This window comes from Rhamphochromis sp. 'chilingali', assembly GCF_963969265.1.
Source record: "Rhamphochromis sp. 'chilingali' genome assembly, chromosome: 5".
Lineage (NCBI taxonomy): Eukaryota > Metazoa > Chordata > Actinopteri > Cichliformes > Cichlidae > Rhamphochromis > Rhamphochromis sp. 'chilingali'.
The window spans coordinates 41,012,813-41,040,137 of record NC_137932.1 but is presented as its reverse complement, the minus strand read 5'-3'; the positions used below and the strand labels follow the sequence as shown (position 1 = coordinate 41,040,137).

Below are 27,325 nucleotides of genomic sequence, written 5' to 3'. Positions count from 1 at the left end.
CTATAGATATCTAAGTTATACTCAACAATTATGCAACATTTAATAACAGAGCTCTATAAAACTCGGTTTAAGAGTCGTCTGTTAGTATAAACTACAGCTTCATTTTTGCATTAAAGAAGAGTGAAAAGCATTCCTGGAAATTCCTGGAGGAATATATGAATGTAAAGTGAAGATATAAATACATTGTTCTGTTATAAAATGTCAACTGAATGGAAAGAAACAAATCCGCATATTATTTATTGTCCCGTGACTTGTTTTTTTTTTTCTTTCTGGAATTTCTTAAGTTTAAAAAACCTGTTCCTCAACTTTTGAATTTGTTTGCAATGTATGTTTAAATTGATGGATTAACCCATAATTAAGAGTCTCATAGAGGACAGCGGCGTTTAGGATTTGTCAGGTCCAGGTTAGTTTGAGTCACATCAAGTCTCTTTAAAACGTCTGTTACATGCTGCCCCCTTTTGGCTCTGTTCGGAAGTGCGATTTGTTTTTTGGTGTATGGAAGGAGATTTATGTTTTACTTTTATTCATGTATTTTGCTATTTTGTAAAACATAGCACAAATACACACTGACGTTTTTGCTCTTCTTCTTCTTTCATCTGCTCACCTCAGTCAATGGCATGATACAAAGTGATGGCGAAACCTAAAAGACGGTGTCATGTCTGCTCCCTGAAGCAATCTCATAACAGTTTCAATCTATTTCAAGCCAGTTAGCACATTTCTGTTATGAAGTGCAATCATTTTTTGGCAGTAAACTTAAATTCTTTTACTATGAATATCACATTCTCAGATGTTCAAGAGAGACCAGACCAATAGGACAGCAGAAATCACAAAAATAAATAAATAAATAACAGTTTTATAAAGATTAAAACAGTAAAAAAAATAAAGACTGGAATGATTATGATGTATAACACAGAATATGTACAATAACAGAGTTATAAACACACCTAGAACACACGTGATACTTTTATTTCATCTATAACCTCTGTGCAAATTTTGTTGACTGCAAAGTGTTCATGAATATGTTTTTAAAAGCTGGTTATCTGACTGTCAGTTAATAGCAATTAAAAAGAAAGCTGATTTTTATTTAAAAACCTTGAAAACATCACACATGTACAAACAACACACAATTATTGTAGATTCTTCAAAGCCTCCTTATATTCATCACTTGGGTAGGTGGTGTTATACATGCCCTCACAGCACCGGCACATCAGTCCTCCTGTTTTCACCTTGTCACCTTCATTAAGCTGCTCTCTTACTACAGAAGGCCCACCGCATGCATGGGGGGGAGAGGGGGGGAGAGAGGGGGGGGAATACCGTGGGCCAGGGCTGTGGCATCTAATGTCTGGTTGTCAGTGTCCTTTGGAAAAGCAAGTGATTGTCCTCAAATCAGATGTCCCAGCAGATTGATCTAGTTTGCCATGCTGGCAAAAGACCAAGACCAATTTTACTTTTAAGAATTAATTCTGGTCTACTGTTTCCTAATAATGGAGATAACAGTAATAACAACAGCGTAAGACAATATCAACAGTGTCCATTTCAACTCTACAAAATAATTGTTTATATAAGTATTTGTTGTTAACATTCTATATATAAACAAAGAAAAAAGAAAGAAATAATACAAAGAATATATTATTATTTACTATCATGGATAAACAATCACACACTCGATTCCTCTTTGTACCTTGACAATATACATTTTTTGTACCTCGATTTAAACAGATGAATATTTGGACATTGCTTGAGCTCTACATCCATTCTGTTCCAAAGTTTCACTCCACACACAGACACACACAAACCTTTCCTGGTAGTTCTAACTATCTGCCTTTTAAAGTTACTACATCCCCTCAAATTGTAACCTCCTTCTTTATGTGTAAAGAGCTTTTGGATATTTTCTGGCAGTATACCCTTATTTGCCTTATATAGGAGTTGAGCAGTTGAGAATTCAACTAGATCAATCAATTTTAATAGTTTTGACTGCAAAAACAAAATATTAGTGTGACTATAATATCCTACCTTATACATTATTCTTATAGCACATTTTTGTAGTATAGCCAGGTGATGCAGAGAACTTTTGTAATTATTGCCCCACACCTCTACACAATAAGTCAAGTATGGTAGGGCTAGTACACAGTATAACAAAAACATTGCATGGCAGTTTAAGAAGAACTTGGCTCTATTTATGATTGAGATACTTTTGGACACTTTATTTTGTATATGTCTGATGTGTGATTTCCAGCATAATTTGCTATCAATCATTACTCCCAAGAATTTTATTTCTGATACTACATCTATGACTACACCATCTATTTTTATCACAGTATCTTCATTTACATTGTAATTCCCAAAGAACATTACCTTGGTTTTGCTCAAATTTATAGATAATTTGTTAACATCCATTCATATTTTTAATTTCCTTAACTCATTGTTAATGTTAAGTACTAGGTCACTATGGTCGTCGTTAGAATAAAAAATATTGGTGTCGTCAGCAAATATAACTAATTTTAATAACTTTGATACATTAAATATGTCGTTTATATAAAGATTAAATAGAGTTGGTCCCAGAACTGATCCTTGTGGCACTCCACAGCTAATGCCCAAATACCCCGATTCAAATTCGCCCATCTTCACATACTGCTGTCTCTCAGTCAAATAACTTTGGATCCATTTCAAGGCCACTCCCCTAATACCATATCTGTCTAATTTTTTAAATAATCTGCTATGATTAATCGTATCAAATGCTTTCTTCAAGTCAATAAATATACCTGCTGCATGTCTTTTTCTATCCAGACTGTTGGTTATCTCTTCTATTGCATCAATGATAGCCATTGAAGTTGACCTCCCTGTCCTAAATCCGTACTGACTTTCATTGATTAGTTTATGTTTGTCAATAAATTTACCTAGTCTATTATTATAAAGTTTTTCTAATATTTTAGAAAACTGCGGGAGCAGGGACACTGGTCGATAGTTAGTGAAGATGTGTTTGTTTCCACTTTTATATATGGGTATAACTTTAGCTATTTTCATTTTCTTTGGGCATTTCCCCGTTTGAAATGATAAATTACATATATAAGCTAGAGGTCTGGCAATGCTATGTATGATTCGTTTAACTAATGTCATATCTATACCAAAACAATCAGTAGAGGTCTTGTTCTTACAGTTGTTAACTACATCTAAAATATCTAATTCAGTAACTCCCGACAAGAACATAGTCTTTGAATTTATTTCTATCAGTGACATTTCGCTGTGATTACTTTTTGGAATTGTTGTAGCCAGCTCCGGTCCCACATTTACAAAAAAGCTGTTAAAGCACTCCACCATCTCGTTTAGATTGTAATTGTCACTGTTATTATTAGTGAAATAATCTGGATATGAGCACTTTTTTGTGTTACCTTTAATAATAGTGTTAAGTATTCCCCATATCTCTTTAGTGTTGTTTTTATTTTTATGTATTAAATTAGTATAGTATAATTTCTTACTAGTTCTTAATATTTCCGTTAATTTATTTTTATATTTTTTATATCTATACTCTGCTTCTTCAGTTCTTAACTTAGTGAATTGTCTGTATAAAGAATTTTTCTTCTTACAGGCCTTGTGTAATCCTTTTGTTAACCACGGGCATTTAATATGCATCTGCTTAAATCAAATTCAAGTCAAATGGTTAAAAAATAATTTCACACATACAAAAAAGAGCTACAAAATTCACCACACTGGGAAGGGTGAACTGGGTTGCCCGGCCCTGGCCACGAGGTGTCCCTTATTTATTTTTCAGGGAGTTGGCAACCCTAGTGACAGATGTTTAACTTATTGTTGTTTACTTGTAGTGTACAATAAATAACCAAAAACACAGGATTATTCTGCAATGCTTCATTACTCACTAATGTTAATGAAAGGTAAAAGTGTTCAATAAAATCCTAAATATTGCAAAATGCTGTAAGAACTCTTCTTTCGCTGCTTTAGGACACATCCCATTATATTGACTACTGTACACACACTACTTAATATTTAAGATACAAAAAATACTGGTTTCTGTGCATGCATCTGCAGTGAAGGTGTGTGTTTTGCCATGCAGCTTTTACTTACTTAGCACTCTTCTTCATTTTGACTACCATGAAGTTAAGCCAAAAAAACAAGAAAAGAAAAACGATTTTTCTGGTATCTGAAGTATAACAGTTCCCTGAACTACCTCTGATAGTGTCCTCATCATGATAATATTCCCTTTATTTATGATTAGTTATCTTTATCTTCAGAGGTCTGGGTGACAGTTTTAGTGTTTGCTTTAAAAAACAAAAAACAACAAAAACTCAAAACAAAAACTTGAAATATATATATTCTATATACATATATAGAGATGCTCACTCCTGATTGGACACTGAGCTGCACCACCTTCTCCTTCACTCCTCCACCTTGCTGTCCTCTGTGCTCTCTCTCCTCCATCTCCAGGGAACAAATCAGAGTCTGAGCACCAAACCTGTGGACTGTTAGTCTGCAGATAAGAAGGAAAACACACAGAATTCTCATGTTTGCCATTTTTCATACCGTATTACTATAGTACAGTGGGGCAAAAAAGTATTTAGTCAGCTACCGATTGTGCAAGTTCCCCCACCTAAAATGATGACAGAGGTCAGTAATTTGCACCAGAGGTACACTTCAACTGTGAGAGACAGAATGTGAAAAAAAAAAATCCATGAATTCACATGGTAGGATTTGTAAAGAATTTATTCGTAAATCAGGGTGGAAAATAAGTATTTGGTCAATAACAAAAATACAACTCAATACTTTGTAACATAACCTTTGTTGGCAATAACAGAGGTCAAACGTTTACTATAGGTCTTTACCAGGTTTGCACACACAGTAGCTGGTATTTTGGCCCATTCCTCCATGCAGATCTTCTCGAGAGCAGTGATGTTTTGGGGCTGTCGCCGAGCAACACGGACTTTCAACTCCCGCCACAGATTTTCTATGGGGTTGAGGTCTGGAGACTGGCTAGGCCACTCCAGGACTTTCAAATGCTTCTTATGGAGCCACTCCTTTGTTGCCCGGGCGGTGTGTTTTGGATCATTGTCATGTTGGAAGACCCAGCCTCGTTTCATCTTCAAAGTTCTCACTGATGGAAGGAGGTTTTGGCTCAAAATCTCACGATACATGGCCCCATTCATTCTGTCCTTAACACGGATCAGTCGTCCTGTCCCCTTGGCAGAAAAACAGCCCCATAGCATGATGTTTCCACCCCCATGCTTCACAGTAGGTATGGTGTTCTTGGGATGCAACTCAGTATTCTTCTTCCTCCAAACACGACGAGTTGAGTTTATACCAAAAAGTTCTACTTTGGTTTCATCTGACCACATGACATTCTCCCAATCCTCTGCTGTATCATCCATGTGCTCTCTGGCAAACTTCAGACGGGCCTGGACATGCACTGGGTTCAGCAGCGGAACACGTCTGGCACTGCGGGATTTGATTCCCTGCCGTTGTAGTGTGTTACTGATGGTGACCTTTGTTACTTTGGTCCCAGCTCTCTGCAGGTCATTCACCAGGTCCCCCCGTGTGGTTCTGGGATCTTTGCTCACCGTTCTCATGATCATTTTGACCCCACGGGATGAGATCTTGCGTGGAGCCCCAGATCGAGGGAGATTATCAGTGGTCTTGTATGTCTTCCATTTTCTGATGATTGCTCCCACAGTTGATTTTTTCACACCAAGCTGCTTGCCTATTGTAGATTCACTCTTCCCAGTCTGGTGCAGGTCTACAATACTTTTCCTGGTGTCCTTCGAAAGCTCTTTGGTCTTGGCCATGGCGGAGTTTGGAGTCTGACTGTTTGAGGCTGTGGACAGGTGTCTTTTATACAGATGATGAGTTCAAACAGGTGCCATTCATACAGGTAACGAGTGGGGGACAGAAAAGCTTCTTACAGAAGACGTTACAGGTCTGTGAGAGCCAGAGATTTTCCTTGTTTGAGGTGACCAAATACTTATTTTCCACCCTGATTTACCAATAAATTCTTTACAAATCCTACCATGTGAATTCATGGATTTTTTTTTCACATTCTGTCTCTCACAGTTGAAGTGTACCCCTGGTGCAAATTACTGACCTCTGTCATCCTTTTAAGTGGGGGAACTTGCACAATCGGTGGCTGACTAAATACTTTTTTGCCCCACTGTATATTAGTTTACCAGTCCAACAGATTTATTTTCCCAAATGGATCATTACAGCTTTTGCCACACTGGTCCACTTGATTGTCAAAGTGTATTAGCTCTTTATTATTTCTTTCTTTTCTTTACCTTGAAATTATTACAATCAGAACGGACAGGACTGGGGATGGGAAAGAGAAAGATGAAGAAAAGAGAAGTTGGGAAGATGCTCAACAGAAGGAGATGGAAAGCAAAAAGATAGGAGAAGAGAGACACAGAGAGAGAAGACACTAAAAATCTGTTTGATCACCTGCTGGAAAAATAAAAACAAGCAAAAAGAGAAAAACACAGTAGCGAAACCACAGCAAAAACCAACATAAGCACAAGTTATAGTAAATAATAAATATCTCCACATCCCGGAAGGGCCTGATCGAGCCACAGGGGCCATAAACTGACAGTTTATTTATAACTAGAAATAATAAAGCAGTTGACGTGTTTCAGGCTGTGACTTTTAGTATCTGTTGGTACTTCATCACTTTGAATAAGTGTAAGTCAACACCAGGCCGCACTTTCAGTCTTTCCATTAAACAAATGAACAACAATCCATTGTTTTCACCATTAAACAATAAAATATGCTTCTTGACTCCTTGATGCAGGTGCCCACCTACGACCTGGTTTATTAATACTAAGCTAAAGAGGAAAGCAACTCACTGTAGTTCTCACAGCTCAGGACAAGCAGACACCTGATGTTGAGTGACTGAATGGAACTAAAACAAGAATTCATAATTATGTTTGTCTGCCATGAACATGTGATGATAAAACTCTGCATATGCAGTCAGGAGACTGATGACCTGTGAAATGAGCTGTTAGAAATGTGCAGATATGTGTAAACATTGATCAGCATTTAACATCCAGGATGGAGCAAAACTTCTGACCTGCATGTATGAGAACCTTTAATCACATCATCTTTGTAGTGAAATAGCTGATGACTCATTAAACGTTTCCATGTAATTTATCCACAGTGAAAAATCTTCACTTTGCTGGATCTGAAAATCACGTGTTCATTTCATTAGACACTAGCAATACCATTAAACTGGACCTTATCATTATCATATAGCACTAAATGTGAAACTGTGTCATATAACAATCTATATATGTAATATGTGTTTGCCTGAATCTTCCAGCACAAACAGAAAGACGAGCTGTTGTCTGAGTATCAACACAAGTACACACCAGAAATCGTTCAGTAAAGACAAATTTAATAAATGAAAGCTGGTGAGAGGGCCTTTGATGTTTCTCTTTGGATCATCCTGTTGTTTGTCTCCCAGTGTCGTTACTGCTCCTCTCCTTTCAAAGACAAACACCAAATAACACCAAATGAGAGTGAATCCCTTCAGAAACACTCCTGGTTATTGTGAGCAAACGTCATAACATGATGAATGTATTTACCATTTTACTGAGGGAAAATCTTCTGTGTGGAGTTTCTTCTCATCTTGGCTCTTTTTCCTGACATTTAGAAACAAGAGGCAGAAAAGAAAGAATAAAAGTTAAAACCTCAACAATTTTTTTAATGTTTGGGATATTTTAGAAACAACCTTAAACACTATTTACTACTTACCACTTTGTTCATTCTTGCTGACGTTCACTCTCCTCATCTTCTCTCTAAAGGACAAATGACAGAAAAGAGGGAATCATTTTAGTAACTTTATCAACCAGGTGAGCAGAATTTTAGATATTTATCAATATTCTGATTAAAAGCAGAGTGAATACTTATCTTTTTACGAGAAAGGGTTCAATCCGTCCTGTCTTAGGTCTTAATGTCACCTTGGCTCCTCTGTTTTCTCTGAAAAACAAAAGACAAATGGGAAGAAAAAAATTAGTAAATGATTTCAGCAACTAGAGGAAGTGTTCACTGAGGAGGAGCTGTCATAATAATATAAAATCAATATATACTTATCTTTTTTTTAATGACAGTTTACAGAGCACGCTGGCTTCGCTCCTCCCTCCGCTCCTCTCTGAAAGTTAACTGGATAAAGGATAATAACAATTAATAACATCATCAAAACAGACAAACCTGAAAGAATTGCTGATCAGAGCTGTGACAGAGTCACAGATTAGTTGGATGTATACTTATCTTTCACAATGAGAGCGTTTGCATAGACGTCTCTTCAGGTCTTTTTATTGTTTTCTTTCTGGAGAGGAAAGTGATGAGACTGATGAGGAAATACCAAATACAAAGACTGACAAAGGGAACTGAAAAAGTCTAACCAAAACCTATACTGGGGGAAAACTGTAGGAAACAGAACTACTGAGGCAAGGAAACACGAGGGGACGGAGACTAACACTCTGACAAGGGACAAAGGGAGACTGACACTATATTTACACACAGGAGGCTGATTATGGGAACTAAGGACACATAGAAACACAGCTGAACCGAATAAGAAATGAACAACAAGTCGAAACAAACTCTAATGACAGTTCAACCAGTTTCTAAACACAACAAATAACTTTCAGGATGTTTCAACAATGTGCAAAAGGAGTTCTTATCTTTTTTTGTGAGAGGGCCTTCAATGTTTCTCTTTGGATCATCCTTCCATCCATTTCTTCTGCTTAACCATTGGAGCCATCCCAGCTGTTATGGGGCCAGAGGCGGGGGTATAACCTGGACAGGTCAGTCTAACACAGAGAAACAGACAACCATTCACACTCACATTCAACCTAACTGCATCTCTCTGGACTGTGGGATGAAGCTGGAGTACCTGGAGGGAACCACAAAGGCGCCAGGACTGTCTTGCTCTCAGATGACGCCCGTTCACGCTGCTCTGAAGACCCTCAGTTGTCTTTGGATCAAATAACACCAAATGAGAGTGAATCACTTCAGAAACACTCCTGGTTATTGTGAGCAAACGTCATAACAAGATGAAAATATTTACCATTTTACTGAGGGAAAATCTTCTGTGTGGTGTTTCTTCGCAGCGTGACTCTTTTGCCTGACTTTTAGAAACAAGAGGCAAAAAAAAAGAAAGAATAAAAGTTAAAACCTCGACGATTTTCAAATATTTTAGGACATTCTTTTAGAAACAACCTTAAGCACTGTTTACTACTTACCACTTTGTTCAGGCTTGCTGACGTTCGACATGCTTCACTGTATATTATAATCTCAAGCGCTTCCTTGCTTGAGTCGGGCTCCGGATGCTGCTCTCTTCCTCCGCCTTCCTCTTAGCACGCTCTGCCGACATATTTAGAAAACGGCAGAGCACCGAAGTGAGAACTCTGCCGTCCGCGCTGTAGTCTGTTACTCTCCAGCGGTTCTTCATCTCAGTGTCCTCTGTTTGGTAAACAGTGGAGATGACTCTGGTGACGGGGAGGCCGTCGACAGTCAGGGTGCGGACACAGTTCCTCCGATCTGCCTTCAGCACAGCAAGATCTGCTTTCTCTGGAAGAACTGGAGTCAGGAAGCGTGGATGAGAGCTGGAGCCCGCAGGCGGCAGCATCATGCCAGCTGGTGAGTCCGTAGGAGGAGAAGGAGTGGTGTTCTCTCTCTGGCTCTGCCTCACATTGACAAATGGTGTCGTCACCAGGTCCCGGTGGAACCATCCTTTAAAAGGTATGCAAGGAAAGTCCTTGGACCCAGTCACCAGGCTATGGTAAAGAGTGAGGACCAGGTGAGACATGGAGTTCAGATGCCTCCTGCTCAGTTCACGGTTCCTCAAGTTAGTGACGACCATCTGAGGTGCAGTGACTGGACTCACCAGATCAGCTACGAGAAAGCAAAGCGTGCGTCTACGTTAATCATGTGATCACACAAATTAAAGCCTGGATTTAAATTGTCCAGACATGGCTTTACATCATCATAAGCTCTTCCACACAAACAGTAAGAAGCTCCCAGCAGAACTCATTGTTTATGAAAGCCTTCACATTTTTCACCTGGTAAAAGTTTCCATGTGGTGTAAGGCTGCGTGGATTTTCACTGAGGTTTTAATACGCATTCACATTAAGGAGTAATATCTTCATATTAGTTGAGCATCGATATTTTGAGGATAAAGCAGCTACATTTAGGTGAGAAACCTCCCACCTCCTTATTGCAGGCACACACTGTTTCAATCTCAAACTCATCCTGCGACTCTGTGAACTTTTAAAACTCCAGCTTCTCCAGCTTTACACATTCACAATCTATGAAACTTTCACGTATAACTCAGCGCCAGCAGCCCAAACATGTCAACTCAAACCCTCTACATGCAAAAACGGCCGCGCGCTGACGTCAGCGTCCTCCAACGCCTTAAGTCGTTAGCAATTAAAAAAAAACATGGCGCCATCTTTATAGTGTACTGGCACATGTTAAAATTGATGTTACTCAAGTATGAAACATCTCATCCTAAATGTTAACACTCATGAAGTCCTACTTCCAAACAATAAAAGACAAAAATCTAAGTTGTATTTGTTTGCTAGCACTCTGACATATTAGCCTGCTGTACTCACCATAGCGTTGATCTAACACCTCCTCAATGAAAAGGGAGAGCAGGTGCGTCTCGCGACTCAAGTCTGAAGAAGTCATTTTGCAAATCCTTCTTGAAGATTTTCAAACGTTAGCTGTAGCTTGAAAAATCCGAGTTTTCACAGCACTAGTGGGAAAAAGCTCCTGTTTGCGCTCAAACGTGAAACCCGAATTCCACTTTTTCCTCCTGCTTTTATACCTGCACTCAAACACGTCATCATCACCATGACACCCAGTGCCACCGAAAATCAATTTTATTTATTTAAAATAAAGTTCGTCTAATTATCATAGATTTTAAAAAATATATATATTTCTCATTTTATTTTGCTGTTTTATTCATCCTTTTTAAAAAATATATTGCCAAACTTTGTCGTTTTAATTCTTTAAAAAAATCATTAATTCACCAGTTTACAAAAATGAAGATCGATATCTGAAATTTAAATTAATAAATAAATAATTACAACTGATAATGGGTTTTTAGCATTAAAGAATAGTTTTTCAATGCGCTTTAAATGTTATCAGAGCCGATGTTGTGCCAAAAAGTGATCGCAGTCCAAAAAGTGATTTACGGTATTGAAACGTTTGTTTGTGTCATGACATTTGTAAACAGTTGATGTTTAAGGTGCAGTTCATGTGGAAGCCAGAGGAGGGTGGTGTTGTGCGCATAATACAAAGTGATGGCGAAACCTAAAAGACGGTGTCATGTCTGCTCCCTGAAGCAATCTCATAACAGTTTCAATCTATTTCAAGCCAGTTAGCACATTTCTGTTATGAAGTGCAATCATTTTTTGGCAGTAAACTTAAATCCTTTTATTATGAATATCACATTCTCAGATTTTCAAGAGAGACCAGACCAATAGGACAGCAGAAATCACAAAAATATATAAATAACAGTTTTATAAAGATTAAAACAGTAAAAAAAAAAAAAAAGACTGGAATGATTATGATGTATAACACAGAATATGTACAATAACAGAGTTATAAACACACCTAGAACACACGTGATACTTTTATTTCATCTATAACCTCTGTGCAAATTTTGTTGACTGCAAAGTGTTTATGAATATGTTTTTAAAAGCTGGTTATCTGACTGTCAGTTAATAGCAATTAAAAAGAAAGCTGATTTTTATGTAATGGGGAAGTCTTTAGGACCCAGGGGACCCAATGGAGGGTATAAAAGAGGAAGTAGCAGTAGGTGCTCTTCATTTCCACTGACGAGCGGCTGTGAACAATGGTTGTGTGAGTAGGTGAAGAGCCTGAGAAGTTTTAATTGTCTGCTACACAAACAGTTGTTTTAAACCTCTACAGCAGAGGTTCGAGGTACAGGCTGTTTTTCTTTTAGTGTTTTTTTTAAATTTGTTGAAATGTATTTGATGTTTATTGTATTTTATGTTTTAGTAGTGATTTTTACAAGATAAGCCAAGATAAGCCAGGTGTGCAGCAAACACAGTTGTCTGCTGGAGGTATGTTAACTTAATATATTTGACATTAAAAAAAAAGTATATTGATGCACTATAATCTAATTTATATTGTATTGCCTCCTGCAGGGCAGGCTGCACATGTGAATTTGTCACTGTTTTTTTCCTCCTTCTCCTTGTTGTTGTGTTTTTGGTTTTGGTAGGGTCACCTTTTAAAACTGTTTTTTTTTATGCCGGGTTTGTTTTTATTTCTACTGGGCTGGTGCAATATTAGTCGGGCAATGTGCAATCCCTGAGTGGGGCTCGTACCTTAGGGGAATTAGGATCTTTAGAGGTGCTCTGTGTGGATTTGCAGTGAATAGGTTTTTATTAAGAGTGATTTTTAGTGCCACCGATTATTGCCTGAACTAGCACTTAGTGCATGCGATAAGTGTTCTGTTGGGCTCGTATTTATTTGGGGTGGATTTGTTTCTTTTAAAGCAACGAGCATCTGGGACCGCCAAGGGAGAGCAAGCCCTCAGGTGATAGTTGCATTGCTGGCAGGTTGCACCAATAACACTATCTTGTGGTCGTTAGTGACCTTTTACCATTTTGATGTTTTAGGCCTTTTGCAAACCCTTTGTGTTCTTTTAAAATAATAAATTTTAACATATCTGACTGATATTGACCCTCTTGTCCTGTTTATTCTGGGCTCGTTCCTGTGAGAGCTTTGGGCCTGAAAGTTTGCACAAGTAGTATAGAGGCCCTTAGCGGTTACTCGGTGGCTTTCGCTCGCTACATTTATTTAAAAAACCCTGAAAACATCACACATGTACAAACAACACACAATTATTGTAGATTCTTCAAAGCCTCCTTATATTCATCACTTGGGTAGATGGTGTTATACATGCCCTCACAGCACCGGCACATCAGTCCTCCTGTTTTCACCTTGTCACCTTCATTAAGCTGCTCTCTTACTACAGAAGGCCCACCGCATGCATGGGGGGGAGAGGGGGGGAGAGAGGGGGGGGATACCGTGGGCCAGGGCTGTGGCATCTAATGTCTGGTTGTCAGTGTCCTTTGGAAAAGCAAGTGATTGTCCTCAAATCAGATGTCCCAGCAGATTGATCTAGTTTGCCATGCTGGCAAAAGACCAATACACCAAGACAAACAGCCATTTATGCTTTTTACACAGACAGCCCATTTTTTTTCTATTTAACTAGAAGAATTGTTGTACCACACATTAAAGTTTCAAATCAGTGAAAAAGCAATCGTGCCAAAGAAATGTCATGTGTTTGTTTAAGATGACTGCAATTATGGTATTAACAGAAAACACACATCTCTGTCTCTTTTCTTTTCTGTTTAGTGTTTCACTTACCTTCTAAACTCAACAAGTACTTGCACAATCCTGAGGTTTTTAGAAAAGAACATCTCAGATTAAATAAGGAGGAGATACAGACGTTAAAACTAACCTTTATTACTATGATACAAAACAATATTAATGAAGTTGTTAAAAGTGGTACTTCTTACACACACACACACACACACACACTCGGCTCATTACAAGTGTTTAAAAGTTTGAGTTGTCTGAAAAACTAAAGAAAGAAAAAGACAAAAATGTTACAATACAAAAGTTGGAACTTTATTAACACACAGAAATACAAACTGATGGGTTGATAAATATCAAGAAGACAGTGCATTTCACATAAAGACTGTGCATCATTTTAAGATGAAAAAATGCAATATGGGGTCAGCCAGAGGATTAATAATCAAAACTAAGGGATTCTGATATTAATACTGCACCGCCTCCAATCTCACTATAAGTTACATCTGTTGAACTGACTTCTTGCTAGCATTTCCAAGGAAGTCAAGATGAAAAAAATAAAACCTAAAAACAGAGGGTCCAATACATTTAACAGGAATTTGTCAAAAAGAACAACAAAAGTACTGACTGTTAATTTTTTATTTTTGACCCTGTAACTCAGTTATTAGTTTGAAAATAAACGTTTGTATGTCTTCAAAAAATACTGTAAAGCTGTTGACTCTTAGGGAGTCAGGAGCTACATGACAGATGTTATTTTGAATGACTTGGATATTTGCTGTTTACCAACCGTAAGTCTGCACAACAGAAATATTGTTCTGAAACACATTAAAATACACAAGTGAAAGATGATATCTGTAATTAGAGCTGCCACGATTAGTCGAAGACTCACGATTTTTTATTTTATTTTTTTTAAACTTTATTTATCACATTTTAAACATACAGTCAAGTAAAACAGGGATCACATAAAAGATGACATTGTGGTAGTACAATGAGGAACAGAAAGAGTGACAAGGACAGTGAGACAAAAGTGAGTACAAAAAATAAAATAAATTAAGGGGAACATAAATAAACAAAAGTTTGCAAGAGCCAAAATCAAGTTAGCAGTTTCAATCGGATATAGATGTTAACAGTCTTGAGAGCCTTAGTGTTTTTTGATGAGGAGATTGTCCTTATATATTGTGCAAGTTCCATTTTTAATCCAAGAAGTTCAGGCTTTCTGCCGAGGACTCTGCTTTTGTGTATATGAAATTTTGCCAAAAATAAAACCAAATTTATAAAGAAGCATCATTGTCCTTGTCTTTAAAATTATAATAGCCAAAGATAACATCCTTATAGTATAGTTGAAGATTAGGGAGAACAAAGTCAGTAATAAACTTGTGGAAATCCTTCCAGAATTTACACGTAAATTTACATGACCAAAACAGATGAGAAACTGTTTCAGGTTGCTCTTGACAGAAGGTACAATGTACATTTATTTCAGCCATAAATTTGGACAAATATTGTTTGGTAGGGTAAAACTTATGAATCGACTTAAAGGAAATCTCTTTAATTTTGTTTGTTAAGAAAAACCTTTGTGGTCAAGTCCAAACTTTTTTCCATTCAATATCTGTTACAAAATTGGCCCAATAAAATATGGCTGATGGAACAGAGACCATTGCATCCTGAAAGAGAGATCTTATTTTGGTATTTATAGACTTATGAGAGGAAAAGCAAACATTGCCAAGAGAAGAATGTAACACATCCGGGGGAGTGACCTGTAGTGGAGCACTGTGGGAGCATCTGTGTAACATGGACAGACCAGATGGGATGGCATCGAACACTATTGAGAATTCTTTAGGCGTTATCGGTACATCTCCTGAGGAACTCAGAGTAATTATATAAGAGTCCATCTTCTCTATATAACTGACTAACCAAGATTATTCCATTATTAAACCAGTTATTTAAAAAAAAGAGTTTTATTTTTATAAATAATATTGCAGTTATTCCAAATAAAACAGTTTTGTGGAGAGAAATTGTGTTTGTAAATCAGCGCCCATGCCAAAAGAATTTGTTGATGAAAGTGAGAAAGTTTCAGTGGTATTTTTGGAATACTGTAATTGCAGAGCAGTAGGAAGTTAAGGCCGCCTAAATTAGAGAACACATGATGTGAGATAAAGTTCCAGATAGAAGTGGGATTTCTTAAATACTTTTTAATCCAGTTTATTTTAAAGGTGTTGTTAAGAGCACCGAAATCAATAAAATTTATACCTCCTTTATCATATGAATTTAAAGCTACTGATTTACGCAAGTAGTGAGTTTTATTTTTCCATAAAAAATTGTATAATAATTTGTTAATTGACTTACAGGTTGTATTATCAACATGTAGTGACTGGGCAGCATAGGTTAGACGGGAGATACCTTCAGCCTTCGATAGCAGAACTCTACCCTTCAATGACAGGTCTCGCTGTAGCCAATGATTAAAGATTTTTTGGGATTTATCTATAATAGGAATGAAGTTTGTGGAGCATCTGGATTGCTCATTTTTTATTATTTGAATTCCAAGGTATCTTACAGAGTTTCTTACAGGTATTCCATGAATTGAAGTTGCTAAACAACTTTTAACTGGTAAAAGTTCACATTTATGCAGGTTGAGTGAAAGTCCGGAGGCTTTAGAGAATGGCTGTATATTGTTAATGGCCACTGAAACTTGCGAGGCGTCTCTGAGGAAGAGAGCTGTATCGTCTGCCAGCTGACTTATGAGTATTTCTCTGTTAGCAATGACCAGGCCTTTTAAAGAACTGAGTTTAATGTGTGAATTAAGGAGTTGCACAGAAAGAAGGAATAAATATACGGATAGGGGGCAACCCTGCCTCACTCCACGCTTTAGAGAGAATCTTGGGGAAATACCAGTGGCAAGCTTTATGGAGCTGTTACTATTGGAATACAGTGTCCGAACGGCATTACAGAAGGACTGACCAAACCCAAATTTATTTAAAGCAGTAAAAATAAACTCATGCTCTAAGGAGTCGAACGCCTTGTAGAAATCTAAAAAAAGAATAAGACTATCATCCTGTACAAGTTCTGGGTAATCTATTATGTCTAAAATTAATCTTATGTTGTTTGAGATATGACGATTCTGCATGAAACCAGACTGACTCTCATCAATAACTTGATCTAATACAGGTTTCATTCTATTAGCCAGAATTTGTGCCAATATCTTATAATCATTATTCAGTAATGAGATTGGTCGCCAATTGTCTAAGAGCAAAGGATCCTGTTTTGAAGGGAGGAAGGTTCAGGGCTGAAGCAATCAGCTTCATGGGCTCATCCGGTTAGAATAAGAAAAGCAGCCATCTAATGCAGGATTATTTTCAGGGTACTCCTTTTATTCTCAAATAAATAAGGCAAAAAAGGAAGGAAACAAAGACACACATGGACTGCCAATGCTGAAAGAAAACAGAGATTTAAGTTACTCAGTACCTTAAACAATACATAAAATAAAAACCCAAACAGAACCTCACCTCAGCTGCCGCCCCGTGTGGAAGTGCGGAAAGAGTGAGCCAAAAGTGAATGCAGTCCTTATATACTGTGTGACATATAATGTGTGACAGGTGAGTGCAATCAAGGACAAGCACCACACCCAATCAAAGGTGAGAGAACTAAACAAGGTGCATCTGGTGAAGTGAGTGGGTGTGCTGGGATGTGCTAAAAGGTGGGTCTCTACAACAGCCGCCCCCATATTTCTAGTGAGAAATATGTTGATATGATCAGGATCAGTCTTCTTCAGGAAGCGAGGGCAGGGGGATCAGACAGGAGACAGGGCGGATATAGGTTTTATCCTGTACTAAGACCTCCACAGTTCTGATGTGGTCATCTGGGCTTTTCAGCAAGCGCGTCACTCTTCCTACAGGCCAAAGGGCTCGTGGAAGGTGTGAATCCATAATCATGACGACAGAGTTCAATGTGAGATCTGGTTTTTCCTTCTGCCATTTGGGTCTTCTTTGGAGGGATGGTAGATAGTCTCTTATGAAGTGTCGCCAGAAGTGATCTGCCAATATTTGTGCATGTCGCCATCGTCGTCGGCCTAGGAGGCCAGAATCAGAATAGGATACCAGGGGGAGTGATGAATCATGTCGGCCCATAAGGAGAAGGTTTGGGGTTACGGGGTCAATGTCCGCAATGTCTGAGGATACATAGCCTAGGGGTTTTGAGTTAAGAATGCCTTCAATCTCAATTAGGACTGTTCTTAAGACCTCTTCAGTGACCATCTGTGCACCAATGGTTCTCTTCAGAGCATTCTTCACAGAACGTATCTCCCTCTCCCAGGCTCCACCGAAATGGGGTGCATGCGGGGGATTGAATTTGAAATGGATTCTTTTAGTCATTAGGACCGGCTGCAGAGTCGGAGCAAGGTTGTTAAAGCTCAGTCTGATCATCATCAGGATGGAGATCTGTAACTGTGGGCCAGTTATTTGGAGGTTCATGCAGAAACGAGGGACCCTCAGTCCACCTGTTTGGGCTAAGGAACTCTTTCAGGGATTTACCTCTCGTAACATCATCAGTAGGATTTGTGGCTGAATTGATGTATCTCCAGTCTTGACTGTTTGTGAGGTTTTGAATTTCTGAGACTCTGGCTCCTACGAATACCTTGAAACGGCAGGAATCTGACTGAAGCCAGTGAAGTACAGTTGTCGAGTCAGACCAAAGGGTGGTAGTCCTGACTGGTAAGGTGAGTTCTGTTTGTATGAGCTCACAGAGGCGTGCGCCTAGTAGGGCTGCGCATAGCTCCAGTCTGGGTATTGTTAAATGCCGTTTAGGAGCAACACGTGAGCGAGCTAACAAGAAACTCAGTTCTACATGGCCTTCAAGATCATCTGATCTCAAATATGCGACAGCACCATATGCTCGCTCTGAAGCGTCACAGAAGATATGAATGTCTCGAACTGTGGTAGAAACATCCATTTCCTTAGAAGTATAGCAACGTGGGATGGCAATTTGTGGGAGATAACAAAGTTCTTCTTCCCAGGACTTCCATGCCTCTAAGAGGTCGTGTGGAAGGGAAGGGTCGTCCCAATCTCTCTCTTTTCTCCATAGCTCTTGCACCAAGGTTTTGGCGCGTGTTGTGAATGGGAATAAGTAGCCTAATGGGTCATACAGACGAGCAAGTACTGCATAGATACAACGCATTGTGGTGGGGTGTGAGGCTAGAGTTCTGTATTTATAGGCAAACAAATCAGTCTCACAATTCCACAATAATCCTAATGTGCGTTCATGTGGGCCAGATGGCTTGTCTTCAGTCAGGCAAAGTTCATTACTTGCCGTTCTTACCTCAGATGGTAGATGGCTAATCACAACAGGATTATTGCTGGCCCACTGGCGAAGGTCGAAGCCTCCTTCTGATAGATGGTTTCTTAATTTGTCTAGGAGTGTTCGAGCTAACTCTGCTGATGGAAAACTCTGCAAGCAGTTATCAACATAGAAACACTGCATTACTGAAGACTGCACATCTTTGTCAGATTGATATTCCTTCACATGTTTCTGCAGTGCATAGATTGCACAACAAGGGCTGCAGGTCGTACCAAAGGGGAGTACCTGCCACTCATACACTGAAGGGGGAGCTGCTTTGTTCATGTCACGCCACAGGAATCGGAGGAGTGGTTTATCAGGAGGCAGAAGACGGACTTGGTGAAACATGCCTTTGATGTCGCCACTTATTGCTACTGAATGTTGCCTAAAACGCAACAAAACACCAAGAAGTGTTGGGCCTAGGATTGGTCCTGGCAATAGGTACTTATTGAGACACTGACCTTGAAATGTGAAAGAGCAGTCAAAGACTATGCGATCTTTATTGTTGTGACTTGTCATATGATGAGGGATATACCAGGTTTCTTTGCTATTGTGCATCTCCTCTGGGCTAAGTTTGACTATATAGCCTGCTTGCTCCAATTTCAAAATCTGATCCTTGTAAGACATGGCTTTGCCAGGATCTTTAGCTAACCGAGCCTCAGTGTTGCGGAGTCTAGACATGACTACATTTGGAGGGACATTCAAAGGAGGAAAGTTTGCCATCCGAAGAAGAGGAGTGGCGTAGCGATTAACACCATTGATCTCAACCCTTTTTGTGGCCTGTTCAAGGAGTTCCAGTGCCAGTTGATCTTGCTTTGATCGGATCACAGATTTCTCACTGTATTCAGGTAAAGTGTCTAGTTGCCATAGCTTCTCAACATGATAACGCAGTACATCTGCAGATGAACTGAGAGATGTGAACAAACACTGCACGTGCTCTGTACTGCTCTGGGGATGAAAATCTGTGATCGGGCCTTGAAGTGTCCATCCTAATTGGGTTTTAACTCCTGCAGGAGACCCATATGGTCCCTGTCTCAATGGAGCAGTAGGCGTGATGAGGTGAGTATGATCTGAGCCTATGAGCAGGAGTGGCGCTGCTTTATTAATAATGGGTAATGGGATACCTTGAAGATGCTTGTATCTCCGTTGGAGAGATGATACAGGGTAGGTGTGGTCTGAAAGTGCTAGGTGATTCGCAGTGAAGGCATTAGTAATTGTGTAGGTTTTCTCTGGGTGTGCGATGGGTGAGATTTTGAAACTTACGGAAGAACCATGAATAGTTTCAACTTCTTGACGGACCGTTCTAAGTGATAATCTCTCTGCTTCCCCAGTTAGGTTGAGATGCTGTGCAGCTGATGTCAGAAGAATGGTACGCTGGGAGCCATCGTCAAGTACTGCATATGTTTCAAGGGTTCTTTTGCCATTTCGCAGGAGCACTTTCACGACCTTTAAAAGGACACTAGGACAATCACTAGGTCTATCAAAGTATAGCGTCCTCACTACAGGATGAGTGTCAGTTTTAGATCTCTTATTTACATCGCATAGGATCTGGAGATGTAGTCCCATACAGGTGGCACATGCTTTCTTCAGGTCACACTTTGCGGCCTGCTGATTCCTAGCACAACGCCAACACCGTTTGTTTACTTTTATCCAGTTTGTTTTCTCATCCTTTGTCTTCTGAATAAACCCAGGACACTTACTAATGTGATGTTCTGGTGAGCAGCAATATGCACATGTAGCCTTAGTTGTCATGATCGGCTGTGTTGCATGTACAGAATCATCAGATGTATTTGCTTCATGTAATATTGTTGTAAGTGGAGAAGCGTACTTACGGGCAGGTCGTGTCTGGTTGAAGGATGGAACAGGACTGGCCTTCTTTGGTTGACACCTGCATTCCATTTGCAACCAGGATGAGAACAAAGGCAAGGTATACGTCATTTCTCCCTGTTCCCTGTAAACATGCCGTTTGAAGCGACTGAAATGCTCTGCAGGCAACTTCACTAACAAGCGATCGACATGGGAGCCACAGTCTAGTTCTGCACGTCCTTGTTCTCCCATAGTGCTAAGCAACCCAACTAAAGCCTGTACTCGAAGAGCAAAATTATCAAGGCTCTGACCATCACCTGCTCTGATAGGAGGCAGTTCCAGTATATTCTTTAGCTCTTTCAATGCCAGCTGTCTTGGTTGCCCATAACGCTCATCAAGGGCTTTGATGGCTTGAGTGTATGGGTCAGGAGCGTAGGAAAAGGCAAGAGCTAATCGTTTAGCTTGGTCTACTTTGAGGTGATCAAGAAGGACATGATATTTGAAGTGCTCTGTCTCATGAGGATCAAGAAGGTTTGTAAGGGCCATCCATAACATCCTGTATTGCATTTCGTCTTCTCTACTAAGGTCTGGAAATGAAGGACCTTCAAGCTTATATACATGTGTTCTCGTGCTAGAGGAGTGACCCGAGCTAGCAGTACCAGATATCAAAGGTTTCTGTTCATATGAGGTATTGGATGTAGCTGGTTGCTGCTCTAAAGGAGGGCAATGCTTGTGGTCAGATATGCGAATGAGAGGTTGAACAGGGTCTTCAGCTAAAGGAACAGCAGGTTGAACACATGAGATCTGGTCGGGATCCTGCCGTGATAAGGCCAGGAAATCAAAGGGAGTCTCATCTTCTGTAGCAAAGACTGGTCTAGGCAAACCAGTTGAAGGGATAGCAGCATCTAGTATTGTTGAATTAGGTAAAGGAGGGCTGGCAGCTGTAACTAAGCCCGACTGACGGCTAATCTGCGGGGGCTGGAAGGGTGATTGACAGGTTACTGTATCAATCACTGGGAGCTGCTCATGTTGTTGATGTGTTTGAGGACTGGCTCGTAAACTGCATACAGAAGCTTTGATTCCATCAGATGAGACTGTGCGAATTGAAGATCTGGAGCTACGAGAATGGGAAGGAGATGATTGAACCATAAATTGCTTAATCTCCCTCATGGTCGTTAGGAGTTCCCTCATGACCTCATCTTGGGTGGTGGGTAAAGGAACAAGGGATGTCTCTGGTGGTCTTTCTGACTCTCCGACAGGATCCTGCAGCCCATGTGTGTCTTTATCACTGTGCTGGCATTCAGTTTGGCTCTCTGTCTCACATGTAGCTCTTCTAGCTCCAGGGTACTGAACTTCATACTGTTGCAGGTAGGCAGGAGGTCTACTATCACGACTGGATCTTCTAAATGGCTGCTGTGTATACATGATGCTAATACCGCTCCGGCTCGGAGGACCATGTTTTGAAGGGAGGAAGGTTCAGGGCTGAAGCAATCAGCTTCATGGGCTCATCCGGTTAGAATAAGAAAAGCAGCCATCTAATGCAGGATTATTTTCAGGGTACTCCTTTTATTCTCAAATAAATAAGGCAAAAAAGGAAGGAAACAAAGACACACATGGACTGCCAATGCTGAAAGAAAACAGAGATTTAAGTTACTCAGTACCTTAAACAATACATAAAATAAAAACCCAAACAGAACCTCACCTCAGCTGCCGCCCCGTGTGGAAGTGCGGAAAGAGTGAGCCAAAAGTGAATGCAGTCCTTATATACTGTGTGACATATAATGTGTGACAGGTGAGTGCAATCAAGGACAAGCACCACACCCAATCAAAGGTGAGAGAACTAAACAAGGTGCATCTGGTGAAGTGAGTGGGTGTGCTGGGATGTGCTAAAAGGTGGGTCTCTACAACAGATCCTTTCCTGGTTTTGGAATGAGGGTGATCAAACCTTGACCAACGATGACCAACAGCCTTCGGTGGAGGCACAGTCATCAGCCATGGTTGGAGATATTTCAATGGAGATGGAGCGACGTTCGCTTTGCTATGCCCGGAATCTTGACAGATACAAGGAACATGGCATGCCATGGTTGGTCGATGTACTGAAAAGGCTTCCAAAACAGATCGATCCTGAAACTCAGAAGAAAATTCTCGTTCTGGTGAGTTCAGTTGGCCTCCTGATGAACCGGGATTTCGTATCTTTTGAGAAAATCAAGGATCTGCTACTCGAGCTAAAGGTCAGTCAAGCGGACCTTCAGAAATGTAAGATTCTGTCTACATCTCCATGTCAGCGTACGTTTGGATTCACCCTGTACAAACTGTACTACGACATCCCATATCGTATGGTGATCCAGCCAGTGCATCCAAAGAAGAAGCCTCCAACACTGCAACTGGAGCTTGATCACGTGGAACTTCCCGTCCTGCTGGAGGATGAAGAGCCTCAGGTTGTGAGCACAAGCGCAGTGTTCATCCCTGCCAATGTCAGCAGGCGTTGGTCAGACATAGAGATAGGCTTTGTGAACATGGACCCTTCAGTCAGGGTAAAGAATGCATATGCACAGTATATGCGGGATTGCAAGGCTGCAGGCTTGTCTGCCCGGTCTTACCAGGCATTTGTCAAGAAAAGACTGCACTCGGTGTCAAAGTTGGACAAATAAAGAATTGGTGTTACAGAATTCACCAATCCAGTGCTTTTTCAAGTTATGATGTGATGAAAAACTTGTCTTTTTTTTTTAACTAAGTTTTGATTTTTTTCCCTGTCTATTGGTTTGGAAGTAAGGCATATGATCTTTTGTATCACTTGCGTCTCATCAGATCTTCTTTTTTTTTGCTAAATCACTGCTATATTTTCTAAAGAATTTTCCAATTTCATATTTCAAAAGTTCCCAGTTACTACAAAATGTATTATTTGTGAGAGCTTTACTCCAATAAAGTTTAATGAATCTCTGAACTTCACAAATCACTTCTTTATGCTCAAGAATGGTACTATTTAACTTCCAGTAAGAGGTTTTAGTGATTAGGGAGGATGACAACGGGATCGATAAGCTAACCATTTTGTGGTCTGAGAGTGGTGTAGGATAAATATCCGTTTTAACTTTTTCTAAATCTTATAAGATAAGCCAAAAATCGATACGTGAGTGTCTGGTTTGAGTCTTATTACACCATGTATAAGCTATCTGAGACGAATGAGAATCCCTCCAAGAATCGACTAAGTTGAATCTTTGTGCAAACAGTCTTATGAATGAGTTAGAGTCTAAACTTCTAGAAGGCCATCTGTCCAAATAGCTGTTAAACACTGTATTAAAGTCTCCACCAAAAATAATAAAAGAATTGGGATATTTCGATAACCAGCGCAGTAGGCGCTCCTCCAACCTATCAAAATATAGTTTATTCTCCCTCTGACAGTTAAAACCATACACATTGACTAAAATATAGATAGAGTGTGCAGCCTCAACTATTAGAAAAATGTAATGACCATCTTTATCTATGTCAGAATTCAAGATTTTACCATTAAATCTTCCTTTAAGTATGCAGACATCAGCAGCATGCTCTGTACCATGGGACATCCACAGATCATCTCCCCATTGCGATCTCCAAAATGTTTTTTCTTGTTCTGTTGAGTGAGACTCTTGTATAAAACAGAAATCTGAATTGAACTGCTTGCAAAACAAAAAAATAGCCTTACGTTTAACATTGTTTCTTAAACCTCTTGCATTTAAAGAAATAACAGACAGAGACATAATGATAGTAACAAAAATTAAAAGTGACAAATAAGAAAAAGCTTAGACCAAGTAAATGAAGAACAGTTGAATTAGGAACCTGGTCACTTAAGAGAGTCCTATATAAGATGAGAACTGCAACCCCTGAGTAAGGAAATTGTGAACTTGAATAATAATAGGAATACAATAGCCTAAAACAATAAAACCAATGTGGTAAAAATAAATAAATAAATAAATAAATAAAATAAATAAACGCTTCACATATGAGCATTGAAAGGGAGCTTAATAGAAATTTTCTTGCTCCATTTAAATAACTAATTATTCAAAAAAAGAATAAAAATTAAAAAAAAATAAAAAGAAGCTTATCCAGCTTGCTCATAACATTTTCAGTAAAAATATTGCAGCCAAACTGAAGACCAATAAACTTATAACAAATAAACTGCATCAGTTTAACTCTGATCGTTTTATGAGTCCAACAACAAAAACAAACAAACAAAAAAAGAACGGCAGTGAAACCAAGTTAATCTTAAGATACTTCAGTTTTCACCTCAAAATACCTTGGATCAAATTATAGGGCTGGAAAAATCTCTTTTCCCTCCACGAACGCACGACCTCCTACGAAGAACGCCAGCTTGTTTTCTTTGCGCGCAGCTTCCACAGACGGCCAGAGTCTGTTTCTTCGGGCGCGGTCGTCAGGGGACAGATCCTCAGCCAGCTTTAGGTTGTTACGTTTCAGGTAGGTGGACTTCTTAGCAGCGCGCCAGACAGCATCGCGGTAGATCCTGGATGTAAACTGAATGATGATTCCCCTGGGTTGGTTGTTGTTGGACCTCTTGGGACCGATGCGGTGGACGGTGTCAACGACGTCGGGGAATTTATCTTGCATCTCCGGTATGACTGATCTACAGACTTTGATTACCTCCTGCCGCACGTCCTGCTTGTCCCTCTCGGTCAGACCGTAGAGCTTCAGATTCCAACGCCGTGAATAGCTCTCCAGGTGAGAGATGCGCTTTTCCTGTGCTTCAGCGATTGCTTTATATTTTTCGAGCTGTGCCTCAACACTGACAACTCTGCTCTTCATATCATTTAACTCAACACAGACAGCATCAAATGACTCCTTAACAGCTGTGATATGTTCAGTGTTCTCTTGGACAGCTTTTTTCATCTCGGAGATGGCTATGGAGTTGTCACTCACCATTTTTTCCAGTGTCTGAACTCGAGTTAATCAACATGGTAAGTGATGAGAGCTGGGAGAGAACCGTAGATGTCTCCGTATCCGCAACTTTTCTTAGCTTACCAGCGGGAGAGGCACATGGAGTGATAGGGAGAGGGGGAAACTCTTCTTCCATCCGTGAATACTGAAGCGGTTCGGAAACTGCCTCCAAATAGTCGTGCATGGAGTCGATGAGAGTATTTTTAGTGTCGGCGGGCATCTCAGTAGCGAGAGAAGACTGAGCAGCTTGGCTAACATTAGCAAGCTTGCTAACGGAGCCACTGTTAGCATGCAACTTCTTAGATTCGGTCTTTCTCTTCTCGGGTTTGCTCATTTTGGTTCACAAATAGATACCAAAATGAGACGTAAAAGATGACTATTGCGTAGGCGTAAATAAAGTCTCTGTTCACTGTGTGTAATATATATTTTAAAAAAGGCCAGGTTCGCAGAGCTCAGCGATACGTGACTGCTCAGAGCGCCATCTTGGGCTCCCCCCCCCCTCGAAGAGGCACGATTGCGTTGACTATCAAAAGTCGACACGTCGTTTGAAGCTTTGTAAGATCCCAAAAGACGCAGGAATAAGTAGCAGGATTTAAGAGTGTAATAACGGACTGAAACAGAAGATGGCAGCACTGCATGTACAAGGATGCCAGCTGCCGTTAAACCCCGAAGAAGAAGAAGTAGCTGTGTCCCAGAATTCATAGCGCAGCCCAGCTCAGTTTCCAACAATGGCGGCAGCTAGTTAGTTTTAGTATTACTCTTATTATTCTTTATGGGTCACAAAATAAACGTTTCACATATTTTCAGGCGAGACTGTAACTGTGTAAACCTCAAATATCTGCTCAGTTTATCAAGACACCACATATTTTCAAAAGCGCTCCGACGTTTTCAGAGACGTCTGTTACCCACTAGCTCGATAGCGAGCCGGGGGCTAGGCTCACTAGAGCTGTGAGAACACCGGACTCCTGGCAAATCGTTTTCAAACCCACCGCAGTCTTTCGCTACTCAGGTTAAACATATATAGGTCACTTAGATAACTTAAAAATGTTATCGTTTGGCTTTTTTTTAGTATTTTATTTGTTCCTGAGTAAATCGGTTTGGCTGAGATTAAAGTTATAGTTTCTGTAAGCAAAGCAAAACTGTTTATGTGAAAAACTGTAAAATATAATTTCAGTGTTCTTTTTACATTTCATAAGAGTAAAATCCTTGTAGGAGTAAATGTATCCAAGCTTCTGACAGATGTGACAGATGTTTAACTTATTGTTGTTTACTTGTAGTGTACAATAAATAATCAAAAACACAGGATTATTCTGCAATGCTTCATTACTCACTAATGTTACAAATGTTGAAAGGTAAAAGTGTTCAATAAAATCCTAAATATTGCAAAATGCTGTAAGAACTCTTCTTTCGCTGCTTTAGGACACATCCCATTATATTGACTACTGTACACACACTACTTAATATTTAAGATACAAAAAATACTGGTTTCTGTGCATGCATCTGCAGTGAAGGTGTGTGTTTTGCCATGCAGCTTTTACTTACTTAGCACTCTTCTTCATTTTGCCTACCATGAAGTTAAGCCAAAAAAACAAGAAAAGAAAAACGATTTTTCTGGTATCTGAAGTATAACAGTTCCCTGAACTACCTCTGATAGTGTCCTCATCATGATAATATTCCCTTTATTTATGATTAGTTATCTTTATCTTCAGAGGTCTGGGTGACAGTTTTAGTGTTTGCTTTAAAAAACAAAAAACAACAAAAACTTGAAATATATATATTCTATATACATATATAGAGATGCTCACTCCTGATTGGACACTGAGCTGCACCACCTTCTCCTTCACTCCTCCACCTTGCTGTCCTCTGTGCTCTCTCTCCTCCATCTCCAGGGAACAAATCAGAGTCTGAGCACCAAACCTGTGGA

General features: G+C 39.6%; 1 protein-coding gene and 1 long non-coding RNA gene across 3 annotated transcripts; both read right to left on the bottom strand.

Annotated features, from left to right (window-relative positions):
• Nucleotides 1-7,211: 7,211 nt before the first annotated feature.
• On the bottom strand, nt 7,212-8,023 carry LOC308397454. Its single transcript, XR_013971769.1, has 3 exons — nt 7,747-8,023; nt 7,578-7,634; nt 7,212-7,475 (listed from the first exon to the last, which is right to left on the bottom strand). It is a non-coding gene; the product is annotated as an uncharacterized lncRNA (long non-coding RNA).
• Nucleotides 8,024-23,297: 15,274 nt separating this feature from the next.
• On the bottom strand, nt 23,298-26,733 carry LOC308397446 (uncharacterized protein). Of its 2 annotated transcripts, none has more exons than XM_080883370.1 (2): nt 24,746-26,733; nt 23,298-24,097 (listed from the first exon to the last, which is right to left on the bottom strand). In XM_080883370.1, exon 1 carries the CDS (start codon nt 25,384-25,386, stop codon nt 24,757-24,759), a length of 630 nt encoding a protein of 209 aa, XP_080739496.1. In that variant the 5' UTR covers nt 25,387-26,733; the 3' UTR covers nt 23,298-24,097; nt 24,746-24,756. The 2 variants fall into 2 exon arrangements, with proteins under 2 accessions (XP_080739496.1, XP_080739495.1); XM_080883369.1 differs by having other exon boundaries at nt 23,298-24,082.
• Between the last annotated feature and the right edge of the window lie 592 nt (nt 26,734-27,325).

What these genes read in the sequence shown, in the direction of transcription:
- LOC308397446 (XM_080883370.1), bottom strand. Translation starts at nt 25,386, where the DNA reads ATGGTGAGTGACAACTCCATAGCCATCTCCGAGATGAAAAAAGCTGTC.